The 26,002-nt window shown below is 39.8% G+C and overlaps 1 protein-coding gene across 1 annotated transcript; it reads left to right on the top strand.

The window, feature by feature from the left end:
• Positions 1-23,773: 23,773 nt before the first annotated feature.
• LOC115885015 lies at positions 23,774-24,454 on the top strand. The gene has a single exon (XM_030903755.1). The coding sequence runs from the start codon at positions 23,774-23,776 to the stop codon at positions 24,452-24,454; it is 681 nt and encodes a 226-aa protein (XP_030759615.1).
• Positions 24,455-26,002: the final 1,548 nt, after the last annotated feature.

Genomic DNA, 26,002 nt, shown 5'->3' with positions numbered 1-26,002 from the left:
TAATAGCAACACATTGCTAATATAAATGATAATATTGTAGATCCAATGGAATACATGTTGGTAACTTTTCACATAATAATGAAAACAAGATGTCACTATTTTGTTTGTTATCTTTTGTTAGACATAATGGTTTATAATAATAATTTATTAAGACTTTATGAACAAAAATGCTGAAGGCTATAATTAGATAGAATTAAAACTTGCCGAACAAAATAAAATCTTAATAAGATGGTGGGGATATATTTAAAGTATTTACGTGATGATAAATTATTAAGGTGAAAAATTGGTAAAAATATTAAATAAATTTATAATATATTTAGGTATCAGTAGCCGAGATGAAGGGCCTAAGGTGGTGGGAATAAAAAGCCTAAAATTGAAGGCCCTGGAAATTTGGCATAATACGCGTGGAGTCCTTGGTAACCAGTTCGGAATTAAATATTGCCGTGTTCGCCAGATAACATACGACTTTAATCTATGGCACCTATCACATTGACCTTTAAACAGATAGTGCCAACGTAAGGTATTTGACAGATGACAGATTTGATTGGTGACGTTTGACGTATAACGTATGATATGTTTGACAAATAACATTTTGATGTTGATAGCTGGCACCTGCGCTATAAAACGGCGTATGACCTTGAAATGTACCAAAATACGGTTTTGGGACCTCCATTTAAAAAAGCACGCGATTTTGGTCCAGAACGCAGCTTGCTTATCTACTAAGGTAACAGGCCTACTTTTGTGACTACACAAAGGCAGGAAGTAATAGATCTAACATTAGGCACCACTTTTGTTAGCAATTTCATAAAAACTGGAGTGTGTCAGAGGAGGAGAGTTGCTCGGACCACAAACACATAAGGTTTGAAATCTCGGGAATACAAAGGACCATAGAAACCTATCGTGGTATTCGTGAAAAAAAAACCCGTGATCCTCGGAATGCAAATTGGGAAGCCTTTGGGGCAGACCTAACTAGCAAACTGACAAGAATCAAATCAATGGTAAGGAATGAGACTGAGGTGGAACTGGTCGCGGAGCAATTGACTGACGCGATCATCTCTTCTTTTGAAGAAAACTGCCCTCAGACTGCCAGAAGCCGCAAACGGGTAACACCCTGGTGGACCATCCAGCTAGAGGCAAGAAGAAGACAGGTAAGGAAAAACTGGAATAGCACAAAAAGATCCGACAATTGGGGGTAATATAAGACCTCTTTGACCGAATATAACAAAGAACTGAAGACGGCAAAGAGATTATCTTGGAGGAGGTACTGCAAGGGCATTGACAGTACCTCAGAATGTGCCAGACTTCAAAAAATACTCTTTAAGGACTCTCAGTCCTCAATTAACTCTCTTGTAACTAGTGCAGGAGAATACACATCCACTGGGAAAGAAACACTGACCGAACTCTTTCGGCTACACTTTCCCAGATCAAAAACCTTGGAGCAATCCCCAGAAACCTGGAAGAGTAGTGGACATAAGAACTTCACGAGAAGAGCCTCAAGGGAAGACTGGTAGGTTTCAAAAAGGGTGATTGACCAATCAAAGATAAAATGGGCTATAAGTTCATTTGAGCCATACAAATCACCGGGACCGGACGATATTTGTCCAATAATGCTCCAGAAAGGACCAGATCTACTGACGAGCAAACTTTGTACACTACTAAGAGCTAGCAATATAGCCTTAGGATATATACCGAGAATTTGGAGATTGACCAAAGTAGCTTTTATACCCATGAGTTGGCGTCTGGGCTATTCTACGGCAAAGGCTTTTAGGCCCATCAGTCTTATGTCGTTCGTACTAAAGCCTCTTGAGAAACTAATGGGCAGATATGTTAGGGATAAAATAATGGGAAAAAGACCAGTTCACCAAGACCAGCATTCCTATACAGCAGGACGATCAACCGAATCGGCACTCCATCAGCTAATAAGCAAAGTGGAGTCGACGTTCGAAACAAGAGAACTGCTTTTAGGGGCATTCCTCGACATAGAGGGGGCGTTTGATAACACCTCATTTCAGTTACTGACGAGAGCTACAAGGAACCTCGGATTAGAGGAGACGTGCTGCAGGTGGATGGACTGCATGCTCAAAAGTCGAGTGGCATATACCACCCTACTAAATAAGACTGTTGCAATCCGGGTGGCGGATAAAATAATGGGAAAAAGACCAGTTCACCAAGACCAGCATTCCTATACAGCAGGACGATCAACCGAATCGGCACTCCATCAGCTAATAAGCAAAGTGGAGTCGACGTTCGAAACAAGAGAACTGCTTTTAGGGGCATTCCTCGACATAGAGGGGGCGTTTGATAACACCTCATTTCAGTTACTGACGAGAGCTACAAGGAACCTCGGATTAGAGGAGACGTGCTGCAGGTGGATAGACTGCATGCTCAAAAGTCGAGTGGCATAACCACCCTACTAAATGAGACTGTTGCAGTCCGGGTGGCGAGAGTCTCTGCTGTGGAATCTCGTTATGGACGGACTGCTTAATAGTCTCAACAGGGAAATGGGCTGGTTCAACACTCTGGGATATGTAGACGATTTGGTCGTGTTAGTCAGAGGTAAGTTTAACACAACAGTAAGGGAGCGAATGCAAAGGGCCTTGAAGATTGTGGAATCATGGGTGACACGGGATGGACTAAATATTAGTTAGTAATAATACCGGCGTGAAGATAGCCCCGGTTTTCCATCCACGGTTTCAGATAAATCCCAACCATAGTAAACATATGGCAACGACGCTTTTCGTCCGATTTCAGCCACATCCACGGTTCTCTGTGTCGAAACGCCTCAATCAAAATATATCTACAGCCACACTTTTCAGTTGTTACAAAATATTATTACCAATTTATAAAAAATACACAAAAAAAAAAAAAAAAAAAAAAAAAATTTATATTTAATATATATTTTTTTTTTTTTTTTTTTTTTTTTTTATTTTAACTTTAAAAAATCCTCGTTAAAAATTTAAACTTCTATCTAGTTCTTAGCAAAAATTCGATAGCTAATTTATTAAGGTTGGTGCCAACAGCGAGACCGTTGTGAAAGGATGGATATAGCGACTAGGTACCGGACACTACCGCTATACACAAAAACCATTTGCCCAGGTCTTTAGGAAAGGGCCAGAAATTCAAAGTGAGTTACCGAAAAAGAATTGATTTTTTATTTGGGACAACCCTGTATATTTTTTTGGATGATTTTTTTAATGAACTGAAAATAATTAAAATTACCTTTCAAAAAATACAGCACACTTGAAATTTTGTATAATGCCCTTCGAGAATACAGAAATTTTTATAATTTTTTTTTTTGTTTTTATTTTCAATTTGCTGTAGCGTTTTTTTAAACAACCACCACAGCGAACGGCAGCTTCATCGGAGAGGCAGCTGTGGATAAGGTAATTTCCACTGAAGAAAATTAAATCAGTAATAATAACAAAAAGATATATATGGATATTGGGCGCCAGGCGTGTACAGAGAAAGAAAACCACAGTTTCTTGCTATAATGATACTAAAACTAAATGACTATAGTGTTTATTGTATTCTATTACTTCTTATTCTTTTAAATAAAAAAAAAAAAAAATTAATAAATTATGTATTGTTTTTTTTTTTTTTATTTAGTTTTGTTTTTACTAATGGAACACCATTTATATTAATTGGTTTGCGAATTCTATGAAAAATTATAATACGTGTAACGTTATAGAAAATACTAAGAAAATAGCCATTAATTTATTTAAATTGTAAAATTTTATCAGGTGTTAAATCTGATGTTTTGCAACCTGTAGGAATTTTAGAATCTATGTCTCGTATTCATCTGTTAATATAGCCGCATAATAAATATCTAATAGAGAGGTAATAATCTATTACAAAGCGTATGTAATAATGAAACCTAAATCTAAGAGTCACATCTGTAACTACAGCCTCGCACATAAATGTTCTTAATAGTCTAACCACTAAATATATAGTCTGTAGATATTATTTAAAATTTTTTTTTTTTTTTTATTTTTGCTATATTATAATTTAGATGTTAAATGTAAAACTTGAACTTAAATCTAAACTTAGCTGTTCTTTCATGTAACCTTGCTTCAAAAAGTAGCAGCGTGAGGTGGTCTAGCATCTCTGTACTGTCTGATCGGCGATCCCTAGTCTGTCAAAACAACAAAAAATGGGCCAGATTGAGGACACGATGAATCAATACAGCCGTAGCTACTGGCTAGGCTTAGAAATGGGAGTGAAGCAGCATGGGACTCAAACTACATCCACGCTGTGGCACTTAGATGTAAGAAAAAAATCGTTTCTTGACTTAAAGGGGACACTCGTTCCACAGGACCATCTGTCATAGATAATCGTCTGTCATAAGTACACTACCCGTACCTTGGACACAGTCCGTACCGTGGACACAGTCCGTACCTTGGAAAAAGTCCGTACCTTGGACCCTAATAATATGAAACTCTTGTTTAAAACCAACAAGGTCTAATAAACAAAAAAAAAAAAAAAAAAAAAAAAAAAAAAAAAAAAAAACAGATAAAATATAAACAACAGTCCTTTCTTCCATTGACGATTCTGGAGGACTAAAAAAAAAAGGAACGCCAACGTGCCAGCAAAACCACAAATAAAGTTGGGACATCCGTAACTCTACCCTAAATTTATTCAATAAAATATCCAACTAAAAGGATAAATCTCATCTTTACCTTGGTTGCCTTTTTGAAAATGCCAGCCTAGATCAGAATTATACCAGGCCAAGATTTATAATAAATCACATTTTAAAAGCTGAATAAAGAGGCGTCCAAGAACAAAGTTGAGGTTAAGCACGGAGAGATTTGACAGAAGCGATGTTGTCAGCGCGCGCCTCCACAGGATAGTAAAAAGGGTGGTGTCGAACGATAACAGGGTTGGCGATTAGGGAACGTAAAAATTATGCGTCAAATAAACTATCCGGCCTGAACGAAAGGGACGCGTGATATAGGCCAACATCATATATTATAATATAAAAAAAAAAAACATGTAACGAAGTAAAAACGTTACAAGGCCGTTGGTGGGTTACCCTATTGGATGAGTATCCTTAATCAGGAACTCCAGGAACACACTGAATTATTTTCACAAGCAAGGACGAACGCACCGTCTGAAAACGCTGTAAGATCACCAAAGTTTGCGCTGTCAATTAGAAATTGATAGCTACGCAAGATCCCACCGTTGGCCGTCGAGGCCGCCTGACTTAGTGCCCATCGATCTAATCCTAACTAGGGATATATTTGCGGAAGATAAAGGTTCCTTATTCTCGATAATCTAGGACTAAAAGAATTAGAAATACTTAGCAGTTCTATATGAGAGCGTATCTTTCACCCCCACTGAGTTAATGAATTCCGCGAGAAATGTTCAAAGACTGCCCCGTCTGTCCATAACAGAAGACGGTCGATATAACAGAAGACGGTCGAAACACCTGTAGCAAAAAATCTCATGTCTTGGTTTTTCTATTTTAATTTTTATTGTTATTAGATATAGTTTATGTGTTGATGTTGGTTTAAATATATTTAAATTGTTAATAGAAAATTTCTGCATCTCTCATAGCAAATATTATTTTCGTTTTAATTGATGCTCACAGCTAGGTTTTTTTTGCATTACAGCCGGTGCCGTGCAAAGCCTACTTATTTAAAACGGGCGAATTTTTATATACTCTATATCTCGAAGAGGAATCGAGCAAAATATCAAGTGTGTTATATTTTTGGAAAGGTTACAGTTGAGGGTTGGAACCTTTGGTGTTATACAGCAAAATAATAACACTAAATAACCACAATACACCAAAACACTTTTATTTTACACTGGACGCGCGTTTCGCTAACCATGTTAGCATCATCAGCAGATGATTATAAACTAAAGTACAATCTACAAGTTGAGCGTTTATATACTCGCTCAGTGGGCACCGTGTGGGCGTGGCAAATCATCAAAGTATTCAATCCCTCATTACCAAAATTGTATGCTTTGCCAAAAATTCATAAACCGGACAAGTCTATGCGCCCAATTGTTTCGGCTGTAGGTTCTCCGACTTATAATTTGGCAAAATGGTTATCAAGGGAGTTCGAAAATTTACCTAAACATCAAGGATAACAAAAAAAAACTTTTTTAAAGTTAAAAATAATATTGAATTCATAAACAAAATTAAAGATATAACATTCGATGAAGGTGAAATTTTGGTCTCCTTTGATTTATCTTTCGTTGTCCCCAAGTGTTCCAATTCCACATATTTTAGGCTACTTAAAGGAGTTACTGAACGCAAATGGTCTCGACAAAAAAACTGTGAGTGAATATTTGAGCTTACATCGTTATGTATGGAACAAAATTGTTTTCAATTAATAAGCAACTTTTTTGAACAGCGGGAAGGTACACGCCACAGCTAAGTAATACCCAGCTCGGACAGTGTAGCGTGCCGCTTTGATCTTTTTTACGCTCGGATTTGCGGTTCGAAAGAGGGGGAACACTGAAGCGGCGAGCTCTCTCGCCAAAACAAATAGCCGCGTAAGCGCCAGTCAGCCCAGAGTGTATTCCAAATTTTTACAACTGATCGTAAAAAAATATCGTAACCTGGTCGCTAGAACCGTAATTTAGATACACCTTCTAGTAATAGTGTTGCTATATCTTAATATATCAGAAACCTATGTATCAGCTTCAAGAGAAAAACAATTTAAAACAAATTAATATTTATTTCTAGAATTAATCAAGCAAAATTAAATAGGTAACATTGATTTACTTTAGTATTACGAAATGTTCTAAATTAGGAGCTGTTTCGTGTTTTTGTTTGCTACATTTAAGTTCTTATTAATATTCTTTAAGGTATAATAACAGTTCTAAAACTTTTTGCGTAATAATTTTAACAAAAAAATACATTAATAGGAAAAATTTTAAATTGATGGCTTGGTAAATTTCAGTTGGTCTGAATAATTAACGAATTACATAATAGTATTTTCATGTTAAGGAATGGTTTCTTTCAATTGGTTCCTGAAATTTTAAAAAATTTTTACCAACAAGTTTTTTTTTTTTTTTTTTTTTTATAAAAATAAACTTTTTCTTTAAAACTTTTAAAATAAAAAAAAAAAAAAAAAAAAAAAAATTTTAATTATATGAGTAAAGCTGTTGGATGTCTCGACCATGTGATTGGAAGCTGTACCTGTGGCCTCAAAAACTGGAACTCAAACCATCCAGTCCACACGCCAGCTTCGGAATGGCTAATCGTGCAATGTTTTTGTTTAGCAGGGCTTCTCTTAGTTCAATCAGGGTCTTCCATAGATTGAGATAAGTCGGCTTACTCGGGGACCATTCCTTGGTGACCAGGAAGAAGATGTGCCTTGCTTGACCATGTGCATTGTCTGTTAGCCTCAAGACGCTTTCAACCTCTGGATCCTGTCGGCGTAGTTCTCCGACACGCCAAACTTCTCATTGAACGTCGCAGCGATTCCTCTAGACATCCGCAAATCTCGAGCCACACAACGAGCGAGCGAATAATCAGGAGGCACGGAAGAGGTCTCGTTGATCTTCTTTGGTTACACCATAGCGAGCCTTCTCACTGCTGTTGAATCGGGCCATGAAATCGTCAAGGGACATCTCCGAATCAGGGGGATCAAAGCTGCAAGTTCTCACGGTCCCAGCACGTTCTTCTATTTCGCCTTGGGAGGGGCTCAAACGGTTGAAATGGACTACCCTCGGTTTTCCTTTTGGCAATTTTCTGATACGGTATACGACGTCGTTAATTCTATCCATGACTTCGTATGGCCCTTCCGACGAGGATTGTAGCTTCGGAGATAACCCACGACGTCTCTGCGGGTTATATAGCCGCACCAACTTCCCTGGTTGGTATCCTCCATGCACAGCTTGAATGTCGTAGTGTTCCTTCATTCGGTCACTAACGCTTTGAATATTTAGGCGGACTCTGATGAATGTCGTCCATCCTTTGACGTAGTGTGGACATAATCTTCTTCGGCGACTTCTTCTCCCGGTCGGCAACCAAATTTCAGATCACAGGGTAAGCGCACTTCCCGTCCCATAACGATGCTGGCTGGTGTTTGCCCTGTAGATTCTTGGACGGATGAACGGTAGGCCAACAGGAACAGGTGAAGGAATTTGTCCCAGTCTTTTTGGTGGTCAGAGACTACTTTGGCCAGATAGCGGTTGATAGTTCTGTTCATGCGTTCAACCATCCTATCGGATTGTGGATGTAGAGCAGTCGTCCTGGTCTTGCGGATGTTCAGGACTTCACAGACGCCCTGGAACAGATTGGACTCAAAGTTGCTTCCCTGATCTGAATGAAGCTCCATGGGAACACCATACTTGCAGATCCATTCTTTAAAAAGGGCATCAGCAATCGTAGACGCTTCTTGATTTGGCAAAGCGTAGGCCTCGACCCATATGCTGAAGTAATCCATTACTACCAGTAGCATCGTTCGTCTCCGGTAAAGGACCAGCCACGTCGGTCGCTATTCGTTCGAAGGGACTACCAGCATTGTACTGGCGCATAGGGGCTTTACCACGCTTTTGTGGCCGATTAATGGCTGCGCAAATGTCACATTTCTTACTCCAGGCCCTCACATCTTCATTGCAGTTCACCCAGTAGAACAGTTCACGCAGCTTGCCAATTGTCTTGGTAACACCAAGATGTCCTCCACTGGTTCCATTGTGAACTTCCTCCAGGACTTCTGGGACCCTCTTCTTTGGAATGACGATCTGCCTTCTCTCTTCTTGTCCTCCGGTCTCTCGATCACATGGCGAAGTAGTCCGTTATCTATTACCAAAGAATTCCACTGGGCCCAGTACGACTTTACGTTCGGCGAATATCTGCAAACATCTTCCCACGTTGGTCTTTGGCCTGTGTTTTTCAGTTAATTACTAAACCTAATTCTGGGTCACTGGTTTGGTCATTTGCAAGATCTTCAGTTTGCCAACTACCATTAACACAGTTGTTCTTAGGAGTTTCACTTCTTTCTTTTCTGCTCGGGAACAATGCTTACAGTCCTTAGGGCAAGGTCTTCTGGAAAGTGCGTCGGCATTCCGATGGATTGCCCAGCTCGATGTTCTGTCGAAGTCAAATTCTTGTAATCGTTCAAACCATCTAGCTACCTGCCCTTCAGGATTCTTAAGCTGCAACAGCCATTTCAAAGCAGCATGGTCTGTTCTTAACAAGAACTTTCTTCCATAGAGATACTTGTAGAAGTGTTCCACTGCTTTAACTACTGCTAGTAATTCTCGTCTGGTTACACAGTAGTTCCTTTCCGGTTCTGACAAAGTCTTACTAAAATAACCAATGACTTTTTCTTGATCATCCTGGATCTGAGACAGAACAGCGACTAACGCAACATTGCTAGCGTTGGTATTATCAATATATAAAGGTTCCGTTGCCAAGAGGGTAGCTAAGTATGGGCGCACTAGTCAGGGCCTTCTTCAATTTTCGGAATGCTTCGTCAGAATCTGAGTCCAAAGAGAAACGCCTCTCGCCTTCGGTAAGTCAATGGTTTTGCGATGGTGACGAAACCCTGTACATAGCGTCGATAGTATGTGCATAGTCCCAAAAGCTTCGTAGTTCATGTTTATCTTTAGGTATCGGCCACTCTTCACTGTCTTGGTCTTCTGTGGATCTACCGCAGCTCCTTGGGAGGAGACTACATGGCCCAAGTGGTGTACCTTTTCTTGACACTGATGACATTTCTTGGGGCTAAGTTTCAAACCAGAGCTTCCTAGTCGCTTGAAAACTTCTTCCAAATTCTTCAGTTGATCGTCAAAGGATTTCCCAACCACTATGATGTCATTCAGGTACACTAAACAGGTGGTCCAGGATAGTCCTTTTAACACAGACTCCATTAGTCTCTCAAGGTAGCTGGCGCGTTGTACAATCCAAAAGGCATGACGGTATATTTTCACAGTCCGGAGCCCACCTAGAACGCTGTCTTCTCTCTGTCTTTCGGCGCCATGTCGACTTGCCAATATCCACTCTTCGGATCTAACGTAGAGAATATCGTTGGCCCCGCCAGCGTGTCTAGTGTATCGTCTATCCTCGGCAGGGGATAACTATCCTTCTTGGTATCATTATTGAGCTGCCGATTATCAACACAGAACCTGGTTGTGCCGTCTTTCTTCTTTACTAGTACTACCGGCGATGTCCACGGGCCGTTAGATGGTTCGATGACGCCCTCTTCTTTCATTTCTCGAAGGATTTTATCAGCTTCTTCACGTTTGGCGAGCGGAAGTCTTCTCGGATTTTGTTTGATTGGTCATTACTCTCCTGTATCAATTTATGTTGTACTAAATTGGTAATCTCTGTCCTGCTTCTCCTTTATCAAACACATCTTGATACTTGATTATCAGGTTTCTCAGTTTTCTAATATTTTTCGGAGATAATCCCTTAACGTTTACTAACTCCTTCACCATTTTGTCCGGAATTTTTGAAGTCGAAATTTTGGAGGCTTCCACGCTTCGAACGACTAAGGAGACCGAACAACAGTACCCTAAGAGGGTTCCCTTCTTCAAGGGTACAGAATAATAATTCGTGTTCATTACTCTCACCGGTACAGTTTTCTTCGCTCGTAGCAGAGCTTTTCCAACAGCGATCCTCGTCCTATTTCGCTGTCATGGTTCCTTAGCTCCAACAGAATAATACTCCCATTATTCCTTTTACCTTCCAGGCAACCATCAAAAAATATCTCACAGCGCTCAGGGACCGAAACATCCTGCTACCACCACGCGAAGCATCTCCTCACATTTTCGATGTAGAACCACTCCTTCTTCATTTATTTTCAAAACTCCTTGTTTGAGGTTTAGCTCAAAACCTCTTGTGGTCATGATGTCCATTCCGAGAATAAGTTCATCTTCGATGTCTGCTACTAACACTCGATGATTAAAACAGGTGCTTCCGATAACAAAATTAAGATCTACCTCTCCATGGATGAGAGCGGAGCTTCCTATAGCTGTACGTAGTCGCCATTGTATTGTTTTAATCCTTTTTGATGTTTTAAGGATATCCGGCCTGATGATCGTTTTGGTCGCACCCGTATACAAAAGCATGGTCCGTAACTCTCCATCCACGAAACCATCCACAAAAATGCTGCTGAACTTGTGTTGTAGCTATGCGACTTGAGCAGTTTTCGTTGGAACCTGTTGGGTACTGCTCGATATGTGTCCCTTTGATTCGACACTTGGCGAAACCGGATCCACGTCCTTTTCTTTACAGTGACTTCTTACGTGTCCTGCCTGGCCGCAATTCCAGCAACAAGTCGGTCCTTTCTTGCCCATGTACTCCTCCATGACTTTTCGCACAATGCTTTCCACGGATTCGTCGGAACATTGGTTGACCGCCCGTACTCTCACTAGAGACCGAGAACTTTGTTTCGCAGCCTCAAATTCTAGGGCACGTGCTAAAGCATCCACCAAGTGCGTTGGGTGGGCTAGGAGAAGTGCTTGTCTTGTCTCGTTGTCACGTAAGCCGTCGGAGAATGCCTGTACTGCCAACCGCTCCATAACATTCTCTGGCGTAGCAGGGTACGCAAGGCGAACGAGGCGGGCTACGTCGGCTTCAAACTCCTGCAGAGACTCATTTGACTTTTGAATGCGATTTTTTAGCTGGGAATGATAGACATGTTCCAAATGAGCTTGGCCGTACCTCATTTCTAAATGTCATACCAATTGCTGATAGTCTCCCTGTTCTGATGGTGACAATGTCTGCAGGATATTGTGCGAAGTGCGACAGTCAAAGCGGTAGCCTTTTCAGCGATTGTCCATCCGTTCGCTCTCGCAGCGGCCTCAAACTGGCAAAAATAATTTACCCAAGCGGTTTTTCCGTCAAACTGTGGAGGCTTAATAACTGACTTTGAGATATACTTATTTTCGACTAGTTTTGGTGCCTCCGATGTTTCTTGACATTTTGGTGAATTTGCCTTTGCTATTTCTTGTTTAAAATTTCGATTTTTACATCGTCCTCAATTTGTGTTATTTTTGTCTTTTCCGTAGAATTCTCTATAATTTCTGTTATCTTTTCTTCTAAATTAATTATTTTATTATTAAAGCTGGCCTGTATGTCTTTAGAATTTTATCTTCAAAATATTAATTTTATCACTGATTTTTCTCTTCTAAATTAACTTCAAAGTCAATTATTATTTACTAATTAATGTTTAGTGCCATGTAAATTTTTCAATGACGAGTCAAGGTCACCTTCCAGCTCAAAGCAAAAAATGTCAGGATCCTCACCTTCCTCCACCAAAACGTCTCAGTCTAGCTTGCAAAATGCTTTTCTTTCAATCTGTCTCGCACTCTCTCTCTTCCAATATGCATTTCAGTTCGCACACTTTCAAGTCTTTCAACAATTTTTTCAGAGCCATGGTCAGTCTTTTATTCTTCTAGTCTATCACACACGCCACCCTTGACACCAATTGTTACGTTTCGTCGGTTCCGTGTGGATAGAAAGTCACAATTTATTTAAACACTATTTATTTAACACTAATTAACAAAAACAATAACGATAAAGACTTATAGAACTATTTATAAACGATTTATAACTAAGAATTTATTTTGAATTTCGCGCGTCAACTGCACTGGTATATTTATAACTGCCCTCTAGGCCACTGCCGCCGGTTTTTATACCGGCAGGTAAAGAAATCTAGAATAGTCCATAGATCGTTAGGCGCATAGAAAAGGTTTTCGAATGTTCTCAAAGCCTGTACTAGCCCATTCTAGTGGGTCTCGATTCTTCTCGAACGAATGAATCATTGCGGTGTCTATGCGATTTTAAGGTCATCCGAGGGCAGGCCATATTGTGAGGTTAGGTTTAGGTCGAGTCCACACCATTCCGCAACAATATAATAAGACTAACTTTGCGTATAATTTTAACAAAAAATACATTATAGGAAAATTTTGATTGATGGTTGAATTTAATTGTGCAAATAATTTAGCAATTTACATAATACTCATTTAAGGAAAGTTCTTCAAAATTGTTCTGAAAAATTTTATAAAAAACTTTTTTTTTTAAAAACAAGTTTAAAAAAAAAAGATTTTTTTGACTTTTTAGCCTCTCTTTGAATTGAAAATTAAACAGACTATATTTTTGAATTATTTCCATAATTATTTGTGTAACCAGCAGCCGCACGTCCCGGAAAACCTTTTCCCCATTCCATCAATAAAAATAAAAATTGAAATAAAAGCACAAATACCTATGGTTAAATATAAGATAAAAAATCGAATTAAAATCTTCCGTAATACGGCCCTATGCGCCACCGGTGGAGGCTATGCATTGACTGAATGAGGCTGACTGTTGGTCGCTTAATTCAATTAGCGCATCGTCGGAGTGGGGCGTTTTAAATTCGAGCGTGGGAAAAATTGGCGAGTGTCAAAGCTATGTTATTCTGTAAGCTGTGGTACAGCAATGGGTAATCCATTGTCTCCATTTTTGGCTAATTTATTCATGAGCAGGTTTGAAGTGGAGGCTAAGAATCAGTTTGAGTATTTTCCAAGATTGTGGTTTAGGTATGTGGATGATACTTTTGCTGTTTTTGACTTTTATTCAATTTTCATATGATAATTTATTTCTAAGTTAAATAATCGTTTTCCTTCCATTAAATTTGCGCATGAAATTGAGAACAACGACAGATTACCATTTCTAGATGTATTAGTTATTAGAAATACTAATAATTGCCTGGAATTGATATCTATAGGAAAAATACGACCCCACGCAGATATATTCCTAATGAATCACATCATAGTGTTGAACATAAAATGGCTAGTTTAAATTTCTTAGTTCTTAAAATTGCTTAGTTTCCACTTTCCATCGAAAGATATGAAATAGAAAGAGATTACATTAGGAATGTAGCTGAGTGTAATGGATATTCTCCTTCACTAGTTGATAAATTAATTAGAAAACGTAGGTATAGGTTAATGATTTCTGAAAATTCGACTTTTCAAGTGGAGAAAGATACGTCTAAATACATTTCGATACCGTTTGATAGAGAGTTATCCCGTGGTCTAAAAGGAATTTTTAGGAATGTCAATTATAAACTTGTGTATAGTGCTAATAATAAATTACAACAATTATTAGGTAATCCAAAAGATAAAGCACCTCCACTGGAAAGGTCGGATATTTATGAAATTTCTTGTAAAGATTGTAATCAGAAATATGTTGGGCAAACTAGAAGATCAATATTAACTAGATTTAAAGAACATTTAGCTCAGATAAGATATGGTATAAGATACGGACCGGCAAATGATTTTGAATAAGAGGTGATGTACCCTTGTCATCTGCACATCGTTTCCAGATGGTCTCGTTGTGGCACAACCCTTAACAAATGGGTGGCGATTTTTTGTCAGTCTAATTTTAGGTAAAATGGCGGTTTTTTGAATCTGGCCCTTTCCCTACGGACCGGCAAATGATTTTGAATACGGGGTGGTGTACTCTTGTCATCTGTACATCGTTTCCAGATGGTCTCGTTGTGGCGAAACCCTTAACAAATTGGTGGCGATTTTTTTTCAGTCTAATTTTAGGTAAAATGACAGTTTTTTTATGCTGGCCCTTTCCCTACGGACCGGCAAATGGTTTTGAGTATGGGATAGTATACCCTAGTTGCCTATATATCATTTCCACTTGGTGTAGTTGCGGCACAACCCTCAATAAATGAGCTACAATTTTTTTTCTGTTACTTTTTACGAGAAACTGCGGTTTTTTGTACTTGGCCCTTTTTCTGCGGACCGGCAAATTATTTTGAATACTAGGTGGTGTACCTTTGTCATCTGTACATCGTTTCCATATGGTCTCATTGTAGCACAACTCTTAACAAATTGATGGCGATTTTTTTTCAGTCTAATTTTAGGTAAAATGAAAGTTTTTTGAATCTGGCCATTTCCCTACGGACCGGCAAATTATTTTGAATACGAGGTGGTGTACCTTTGTCATCTGTACATCGTTTCCATATGGTCTCGTTGTAGCACAACTCTTAACAAATCGATTGCGATTTTTTTTCAGTCTAATTTTAGGTAAAATGACAGTTTTTTGAATCTGGCCCTTTCCCTACGGACGGGCAAATGGTTTTGAGTATGGGATAGTATACTCTAGTTGCCTATATATCATTTCCACTTGGTGTGGTGGCGGCACAACCCTTAATGAATGAGCAACAATTTTTTTGTTAATTTTTACGAGAAACAGCGGTTTTTTGTACTTGGCCCTTTTTCTGCGGACCGGCAAATGATTCTGAATACGGGATGGTGTACCCTTGTCATCTGTACATCGTTTCCAGATGGTCTCGTTGTGGTACAACCCTTAACAAATTAATAGCGATTTTTTTTCCGTCTAATTTTTGGTAAAATGACAGTTTTTTGAATCTGGCCCTTTCCCTACGGACCGGCAAATTATTTTGAATACGAGGTGGTGTACCTTTGTCATCTGTACATCGTTTCCATATGGTCTCGTTGTAGCGCAACTCTTAACAAATTGATGGCGATTTTTTTTCAGTATAATTTTAGGTAAAATGAGAGTTTTTTGACTCTGGCCCTTTCCCTACGGACCGGCAAATGGTTTTGAGTACGGGATAGTATACTCTTGTTGCCTATATATCATTTCCACTTGGTGTGGTGGCGTCACAGCCCTTAATAAATGAGTTACAATTTTTTTATTAATTTTTACGAGAAACAGCTTTTTTTTGTACTTGGCCCTTTTTCTGCGGACCGGCAAATGATTTTGAATACGGAGTGGTGTACCCTTGTTATCTCTACATCGTTTCCAGATGGTCTCGTTGTAGCACAACCCTTAACAAATTAATAGCAATTTTTTTTCCGTCTAATTTTTGATAAAATGACAGTTTTTTGACTCTGGCCCTTTCCCTACACACCGGCAAATGGTTTTGAGTATGGGATAGTATACCCTAGTTGCCTATATATAATTTCCACTTGGTGTAGTTGCGGCACAACCCTTAATAAATGAGCTACAATTTTTTTTCTGTTACTTTTTACGAGAAACAGCGGTTTTTTGTACTTGGCCCTTTTTCTGCGGACTGGCAAATGATTTTGAATACGGGGTGGTGTACCCTTGTCATCTGTACATCGTTTCCATATGGTCTCGTTGTAGCACAACTCTTAACAAATTGATGGCGATTTTTTTTTTCAGTCTAATTTTAGGTAAAATGACAGTTTTTTGACTCTGGCCCTTTCCCTACGGACCGGCAAATTATTTTGAATATGAGGTGGTGTACCCTTGTCATCTCTACATCGTTTCCATATGGTCTCGTTGTAGCACAACTCTTAACAAATTGATGGCGATTTTTTTTTTCAGTCTAATTTTAGGTAAAATGACAGTTTTTTGACTCTGGTCCTTTCCCTACGGACCGGCAAATGGTTTTGAGTATGGGATAGTATACTCTAGTTGCCTATATATCATTTCCACTTGGTGTGGTGGCGGCACAACCCTTAATAAATGAGTTACAATTTTTTTGTTAATTTTTACGAGAAACAGCGGTTTTTTGTACTTGGCCCTTTTCCTACGGACCGGCAAATAGTTTTGAGTGTGGGATAGTATACCCTAGTTGCCTATATATCATTTCTACTTGGTGTAGTTGCGGCACAACCCTTAATAAATGAGCTACAATTTTTTTTCTGTTACTTTTTACGAGAAACAGCGGTTTTTTGTAGTTGGCCCTTTTCCTACGGATCATTTTGAATACGGGGTTGTGTACCCTTGTCATCTGTACATCGTTTCCAGATGGTCTCGTTGTGGCACAACCCTTAACAAATGGGTGGCGATTTTTTCTTCAATCTAATTTTAGGTAAAATGACAGTTTTTTGAATCTGGCCCTTTCCCTACGGACCGGCAAATGGTTTTGAGTATGGGATAGTATACTCTAGTTGCCTATAGATCATTTCCACTTGGTGTGGTGGCGGCACAACCCTTAATAAATGAGTTACAATTTTTTTTTTGTTAATATTTACGAGAAACAGCGGTTTTTTGTACTTGGCCCTTTTTCTGCTGACCGGCAAATGATTTTAAATAGGGGTGGTGTACCCTTGTTATCTATACATCGTTTCCAGATGGTCTCGTTGTGGCACAACCCTTAACAAATTGATGGCGATTTTTTTTCAGTCTAATTTTTGGTAAAATCACAGTTTTTTGAATCTGGCCCTTACCCTACGGACCGGCAAATTATTTTGAATACTGGGTTGTGTACCCTTGTCTTCTGTACATCGTTTCCAGATGGTCTCGTTGTGGCACAACCCTTAACAAATTGATGGCGATTTTTTTTCAGTCTAATTTTTGGTAAAATGAGAGTTTTTTGACTCTGGCCCTTTCCCTACGGACCGGCAAATGGTTTTGAGTATGGGATAGTATACCCTAGTTGCCTATATATCATTTCCACTTGGTGTAGTTGCGGCACAACCCTTAATAAATGAGCTACAATCTTTTTTCTGTTACTTTTTACGAGAAACAGCGGTTTTTTGTACTTGGCCCTTTTCTGCGGACTGGCAAATGATTTTGAATACGGGGTGGTGTACCCTTGTCATCTGTACATCGTTTCCACATGGTCTCGTTGTGGCACAACCCTTAACAAATTAATAGCGATTTTTTTTCCGTCTAATTTTTGGTAAAATGACAGTTTTTTGAATCTGGCCCTTTCCCTACGGACCGGCAAATTATTTTGAATATGAGGTGGTGTACCCTTGTCATCTGTACATCGTTTCCATATGGTCTCGTTGTAGCACAACTCTTAACAAATTGATGGCGATTTTTTTTTCAGTCTAATTTTAGGTAAAATTACAGTTTTTTGACTCTGGCCCTTTCCCTACGGACCGGCAAATGGCTTTGAGTATGGGATAGTATACTCTAGTTGCCTATATATCATTTCCACTTGGTGTGGTGGCGGTACAACCCTTAATAAATGAGTTACAATTTTTTTGTTAATTTTTACGAGAAACAGCGGTTTTTTGTACTTGGCCCTTTTTCTGCGGACCGGCAAATGATTTTGAATACGGGGTGGTGTACCCTTGTCATCTGTACATCGTTTCCATATATTCTCGTTGTAGCACAACTCTTAACAAATTGATGGCGATTTTTTTTTCAGTCTAATTTTAGGTAAAATGACAGTTTTTTGACTCTGGCCCTTTCCCTACGGACCGGCAAATGGTTTTGAGTATGGGATAGTATACTCTAGTTGCCTATATATTTCCACTTGTGGTGTGGTGGTGGCACAACCCTTAATAAATGAGATACAATTTTTTTCTGTTACTTTTTACGAGAAACAGCGGTTTTTTGTACTTGGTCCTTTTTCTGCGGACTGGCAAATGATTTTGAATACGGGGGGGTGGTGTACCCTTGTCATCAGTTACATCGTTTCCAGATGGTCTCGTTGTAGCACAACCCTTAACAAATTAATAGCGATTTTTTTTCCGTCTAATTTTGGTAAAATGACAGTTTTTGATTCTGGCCCTTTCCTACGGACCGGCAGAATTATTTTGAATATGGGTGGTGTACCCTTGTCATCTGTACATCGTTTCCATATGGTCTCGTTGTAGCACAACTCTTAACAAATTGATGGCGATTTTTTTTCGGTCTAATTTTAGGTAAAATGGCGGTTTTTTGAACTTGGCCCTCTTCCTACGGACCGGCAAATGGTTTTGAGTATGGGATAGTATACTCTAGTTGCCTATATATCATTTCCACTTGGTGTGGTGGCGGCACAACCCTTAATAAATGAGTTACAATTTTTTGTTAATTTTTTTTTTTGTTTTTTTTTGTACTTGGCCCTTTTCCTACGGATCGGCAAATAGTTTTGAGTGTGGGATAGTATACCCTAGTTGCCTATACCATTTCTACTTGATGTAGTTGCGGCACAACCCTTAATAAATGAGCTACAATTTTTTTCTGTTACTTTTTACGAAACAGCGGTTTTTTGTAATTGGCCCTTTTCCTACGGACCGGCAGATCATTTTGAATACGGGGTTGTGTACCCTTGTCATCTGTACATCGTTTCCAGATGCTCTCGTTGTGGCACAACCCTTAACAAATGGGTGGCGATTTTTTCTTCAATCTAATTTTAGGTAAAATGACAGTTTTTTGAATCTGGCCCTTTCCCTACGGACCGGCAAATGGTTTTGAGTATGGGATAGTATACTCTAGTTGCCTATATATCATTTCCACTTGGTGTGGTGGCGGCACAACCCTTAATAAATGAGTTACAATTTTTTTTTAATTTTTACGAGAAACAGCGGATTTTTGTACTTGGCCCTTTTTCTGCGGACCGGCAAATGATTTTGAATATGGGGTGGTGTACCCTTGTCATCTGTATATCGTTTCCAGATAGTCTCATTGTGGCACAACCCTTAACAAATTGATAGCGATTTTTTTTCAGTCTAATTTTTCGTAAAATGACAGTTTTTTGAATCTGGCCCTTTCCCTACGGACCGGCAAATTATTTTGAATACGAGGTGGTGTACCCTTGTCATCTGTACATCGTTTCCAGATGGTCTCGTTGTGGCACAACCCTTAACAAATTGATGGCGATTTTTTTTCAGTCTAATTTTTGGTAAAATGACAGTTTTTTGATTCTAGCCCTTTCCCTACGGACCGGCAAATGGTTTTGAGTATGGGATAGTATACCCTACTCGCCTATATGTCATTTCCACTTGGTATGGTGGTGGCGCAACCCTTAATTACTGAGCTACAATTTTTTTCTCTTAATTTTTAGGAAAAACAGCTGTTTTATGTAATTGGCCCTTTTCCTACGGACCGGCAAATAGTTTTGAGTGTGGGATAGTATACCCTAGTTGCCTATATATCATTTCTACTTGATGTAGTTGCGTCACAACCCTTAAATGAGCTACAATTTTTTTTCTGTTACTTTTTACGAGAAACAGCGGTTTTTTGTAATTGGCCCTTTTCCTACGGACCGGCAGATCATTTTGAATACAGGGTTGTGTACCCTTGTTATCTGTACGTCGTTTCCAGATGGTCTCGTTGTAGCACAACCCTTAACAAATTGATTGCGATTTTTTTTCAGTCTAATTTTATGTAAAATGACAGTTTTTTGACTCTGGCCCTTTCCCTACGGACCGGCAAATGGTTTTGAGTATGGGATAGTATACTCTAGTTGCCTATATATCATTTCCACTTGGTGTGGTGGCGGCACAACCCTTAATAAATGAGTTACAATTTTTTTGTTAATTTTTACGAGAAACAGCGGTTTTTTGTACTTGGCCCTTTTTCTGCGGACCGGCAAATGATTTTGAATACGGGGTGGTGTACCGTTGTCATCTGTACATCGTTTCCAGATGGTCTCGTTGTGGCACAACCCTTTACAAATTAATAGCGATTTTTTTTCCGTCTAATTTTTGGTAAAATGACAGTTTTTTGAATCTGGCCCTTTCCCTACGGACCGGCAAATTATTTTGAATACGAGGTGATGTACCCTTGTCATCTGTACATCGTTTCCATATGGTCTCGTTGTAGCACAACTCTTAACAAATTGATGGCGATTTTTTTTCAGTCTAATTTTTGGTAAAATGATAGTTTTTTGATTCTAGCCCTTTCCCTACAGACCGGCAAATTATTTTGAATACGAGGTGGTGTACCCTTGTCATCTGTACATCGTTTCCATATGGTCTCGTTGTAGCACAACTCTTAACAAATTGGTGGCAATTTTTTCTTCAATCTAATTTTAGGTAAAATGACAGTTTTTTCAATCTGGCCCTTTCCCTACGGACCGGCAAATGGTTTTGAGTATGGGATAGTATACTCTAGTTGCCTATATATCATTTCCACTTGGTGTGGTGGCGGCACAACCCTTAATAAATGAGTTACAACTTTTTGGTTAATTTTTACGAGAAACAGCGGTTTTTTGTACTTGGCCCTCTTTCTGCGAAACGGCAAATGATTTTGAATACGGGGTGGTGTACCCTTGTCATCTGTACATCGTTTCCAGATGGTCTCGTTGTGGCACAACCCTTAACAAATTAATAGCGATTTTTTTTCCGTCTAATTTTTGGTAAAATGACAGTTTTTTGAATCTGGCCCTTTCCCTACGGATCGGCAAATTATTTTGAGTATGGGATAGTATACTATAGTTGCCTATATATCATTTCCACTTGGTGTGGTGGCGGCACAACCCTTAATATATGAGTTATAATTTTTTTGTTAATTTTTACGAGAAACAGCGGTTTTTTGTACTTGGCCCTTTCTCTGCGGACCGGCAAATGATTTTGAATACGGGGTGGTGTACCCTTGTCATCTGTACATCGTTTCCAGATGGTCTCGTTGTGGCACAACCCTTAACAAATGGGTGGCGATTTTTTGTCAGTCTAATTTTAGCTAAAATGGCAGTTTTTTGATTCTGGCCTTTTCCCTACAGACCAGCAAATGCTTTTGAGTATGGGATAGTATAGGTTCCGTAGTTGCCTACATGTCATTTCCACTTGATATGGTGGTGGCACAACCCTTAATAAATGAACTACAATTTTTTTTCTGTTAATTTTCAAGAGAAACAGCGGTTTTTTGAATCTGGCCCTGTTCCTACGGTCCGGCAAATGGTTTTGGATATGGAGTAATTTCCCTAAAAAATAGTCGTTTATACATCTTTTCCAAAAGGTTTCGTCGTGTCACAACCTTTAATAAATTACCGACGATTTTTGCGAACAACTAGATAGAACTCAATTTCTTAAGAGGATTTATAAAGTTAAATTAATATCATTCATAAATAATTGTTCATTATACGAGCATATAAATATAAACTCGACATTCTAAATATTTAATAATATTTGTAAGAACAGAAAAGTGTGGCTGTAGATATATTTTAATTGAGGCGTTTCGATACAGAGAACCGTGGATGTGGCTGAAATCTGACTAAAAAACGTTGTTGCCATATGTTTACTATGGTTGGGATTTATCCGAAACCGTGGATGAAAAACCGTGGCTATCTTCACGCTGGTCGTAATAATCCCCTTCACCAAGCGCAGAATATTTGAGGGACTAGGCCCTCTAAGACTCTGCGGTGATGAGACTCCTCTCTCAAGGGAGGTAGTATCTAGGAATCGCGCTTGATACCAAACTGACCTGGAACCGACATTTTGAAAATGTCACAAGGAGGGCGGTGATAACACTAGCGGTAGTCAAACGACTTCATGGAAAAATCTGGTGCCTCAGACCACACTGGCTGTTCACTGGAGTGGTGAGGCCTTCAGTAACATATGCATCCTTGTTATGGTGGCCTAAGGTAATGCAACAAACAACAATGCTCAGCCTCAGCAAGGTGCAAAGACTTGCTTGTTTGAGCATAACAGGGGCGATGAAATCAACGCCCACTGCTTCACAAACACAAACCATTCGAGGTGAACAAAATGGATCGAGGAATGTGGACAGATATAACATTCCTTCAGGATGGACAAACCTGGTATACAGACGGGTCAAAGACCGCTGAAGGAACAGGAGCTGGAGTATTTGGGGAAAGACCAAGGGTAAGTTTATCCTTTTTCTTGGGTAAACAATCAACCGTATTCCAGGCAGAAATCTTCGCCATTCTACAATGTGCGAGAGAAAACAATAGAAGAGCTTATTCAAATAAGCTCATCAATATATGCTCAGACAGTTAGGCGGCACTTGGGGCGCTTAGGACCCCAAAGGTATCGTCGAGACTCGTCTGGGAATGCATAGGTGAACTGGGAGCTCTGGCTCGAAGAAACAGAATTAAATTATTCTGGGTGCCGGGCCACAGCGGCAGCCAAGGCAACGAAAAAGCCGATGAGCTAGCTAGGCAAGGATCATCCGCATCCTATGTTGGTCCAGAGCCAGTACTGGGAATACCCAAATGTATGCCCCGTAGTGCACTAAAACTCTGGATCAGGGAAAAGCAGAATGTCCACTGGATAAATAGACAAGGGCACAGGCACAGCAAGGCTTTTATCCAAGAACCTAGCTCTAAAACCGCAAAAGAACTGCTAATGCTTAGCAGGAATAAATTGCGGATTACAACAGGCCTCTTTACAGGACACATGACTTTCAAGTGTTACCTGAACAAGCTCAACCTGTATCAAGGAAGTCTTTGCTGCAGACTCTGCGATAAAGATCCTGAAAGAGCGGAGCTCATAGTATGTCACTGCGAGGCTCTGGATCGCAAGCGACACTTTTTATTTGGGAAAGCTAGGCTAGAACCGGAGGAACTATGCTCCCATCCTATCAAGGACACTATAGGAGAATGGGTGCAAATATACGCATGCACGATAGGAGAATGGGTGCAAATATAGAAAGGGGAAGGGGACACACCAGACAAACACAATAGGCCTCACAGGTCGCAGTGTTTCCGGCAGAGGACGGCCCCATATTGTGAAAAAAAAGATCATTAATAAACAAAAGTATTAAAATAAGTTAAATTCTAAAATCAATTATTTAGAGACTAAATATGAATGAGGCGAAATATGATTCAAGAAAACTTCAAGAAGCTGGCAACACCTTTACACGCGTTGACGATTTGACTGTGGCAGACTTCCAAAGGTAGCAAGTGCCTGCCACAGATTGGTTGGCTCCAAGGGAGGAGAATAGCAACCCTGAATGGCCGTCCAGCTGATATCTGTCAATCGAGGAAGAGGAAGGATTATTCTGTGGATAGACATTCGACCTTCAGCATCCACGTTTCGCGCTAAGAAACCGAATTCTTATGTTTTGTAATAATTATTTAATTTGTAACAATTGATCGAGTTAATTAAATGACTTAATTATTTAGTGTGCCTAATTTGCTACCCGCAACGGCCACATTGGTGACCTCGACGAACGTGTGAGTGCAAGAGATTCAGATACGCAATGTCCACCTCCGACACGAACAACTTCCAAACCGACGATCAAGTCGTTATTGCCCGTGTAGGGATTAAAGCACCGGAGTTTTGGCGCACAGAGCCTGAACTATGGTTCCTACGCCTCGAAGCCCAATTCAGGCAAGCCAAAATAACATCTGATGACTGCAAGTTCGATCACATCGTAACAGGTTTAAACAGCGAGGTCCTATTAGAGGTAGCCGACATACTACGAAATCCAACTAGAGGTAAGGCCTACGAAGACCTTAAAACGAGACTGTTAGATAGATATGGCAGTAGCGCTGATGATAAAATTCACCAGCTTATGGAAATGACCTTGGCCGATCTTAAACCTACACAGCTTCTCCACCGAATGCTAGCTTTGGCCTCAAATAACGTTTCCACGCAGGTTCTAAAGAAACTCTGGTTAGACCGCCTACCACCCCAAGCCCGGGGAGTCATAGCCGTCCTGGATGGAGACCTGGAGGAATTGGCCAAGAAAGCTGACAAATACACACAATGTTCTAGTTTTCCTATCATGGCCATGGATGGAAAGCCTTCATTAAACAAAGTAAGTGTGGACGAGAAAACTGACAGGCACTGCTACTGTCATAGGAGATTTGGGTCCCAAGCTAAGAAGTGCAGAGCACCATGGTCCTTCTCAAAAAACGATCAAAAGGGGGCGCAGTAATCATGACAACCACTGCCCCCCATGTACCACGTCGCCTTTTTGTCACAGATAAAGCCCTAAAACTGCGACGAAAACTTGACACTGGAGCCGACTTGAGTGTGCTGCCACGCAAAGCATTTTCCGCTTCAAAGCCCAGTATGATACGCCTATACTCTGCTACTGGTTCCTGTATTAAAACATTCGGGCAGAAACAGTTGACACTCGACCTTGGTTTTGGCCAGCCAGTCACATGGACCTTTGTTGTTGCAGATGTCACTACTGCCATCCTAGGTGCTGACTTCCTCGTACACCATGGTTTCACCGTAGATATGCGAAACAAGCGCCTTGTGAGTCCAACTATACCAAGCAGCATTACGTGTGTGTCTCGACGAGTAAGAGCATTGGAGGTGGGATATCTACTGCCCACCCTTATGATCGACCTCCATATAGTAGCCCGTACAGAGTTGTGGAACGAGATGACAAGTTCGTGGCAGACTTCCGAAGGTAGCAAGTGCCCGCCACAGATTGGTTGGCTCCACGGGAGGAAAATAACTACCTTGAATGGCCGTCCAGCTGATATCTGTCAATCGAAGAAGAGGAAGGATTATTCTGTGGATAGACATTCGACCTTCAACATTTACGTTTCGCGCTAAGAAACCAAATTTTTATGTTTTGTAATAATTATTTAGTTTGTAACAATTGATCGAGTTAATTAAATGACTTAATTATTTAGTGTGCCTAATTTGCTACGCGCAACGGCCACATGACGTTTGCCCTAACCACAAATTAATTAATGGCTGTACCAAATACGTTTAAATTACCTATACGGAGAGTACCGCTTAAATTCCTATCCCGATGTTAAAGGATGACTATAGAATTTCAATGCATTTCCTACATAAGTCTATCCTTGTGTTTGACTAAACAAGGATGAACCTATGTCTTGAAACCATTCGACTCGATTTTCTGTCCTCCTTCAATACTGGGACATAAATTCTCTCATTGCTCTTATGGGGCGGCCGCGGTATAGGTAATTTTAACGTATTTGGGCTGTACTTAAACTGCCGTCAAACGGTAGCTTACTAAAATGCCGTTAATAAGTATGACGTCGTTGATGTGACGCACTTCACGGCTTTACGAAATATGGGAACTTTGTAACAGTCAAATTTCCTTGCAACGACCTCTGTGTGCTAGATTTGTACTACACCGGAAGAGTTTAGTATACGAGCACTTTTAGTTGGACAAGCTTTCAACTTGATTATTGAGCTTAAAGATAAAGCCACTAAAGCTGATTGTCAAACTGCACCTGTACCTTTAAGCCTTTGCGTTTTACAGGATAATCAACAACCGCCGCCTATTCAGTACAATGCACCAGGACCCAGCACTTCTTTTACTGCTTCTATACCGCCAGCTGCACCCATATCTAGTAGTACACCGACTGTACACAATATTTTCTCAAATGCCAAGCTTATACTACCTCATAAATGGAATCTAAAATTTAGTGGAGATGGTAAAGGGATGTCCGTAACTGCATTCTTCGAGAGATGTGAAGAATTGAGCAGAGCCCAAAAT

This window comes from Sitophilus oryzae, unplaced genomic scaffold (assembly GCF_002938485.1).
Source record: "Sitophilus oryzae breed Bouriz unplaced genomic scaffold, Soryzae_2.0 scaffold_359_pilon_pilon, whole genome shotgun sequence".
In the NCBI taxonomy this organism is placed as follows: domain Eukaryota; kingdom Metazoa; phylum Arthropoda; class Insecta; order Coleoptera; family Curculionidae; genus Sitophilus; species Sitophilus oryzae.
This window is presented reverse-complemented; position numbering and strand designations above follow the sequence as displayed.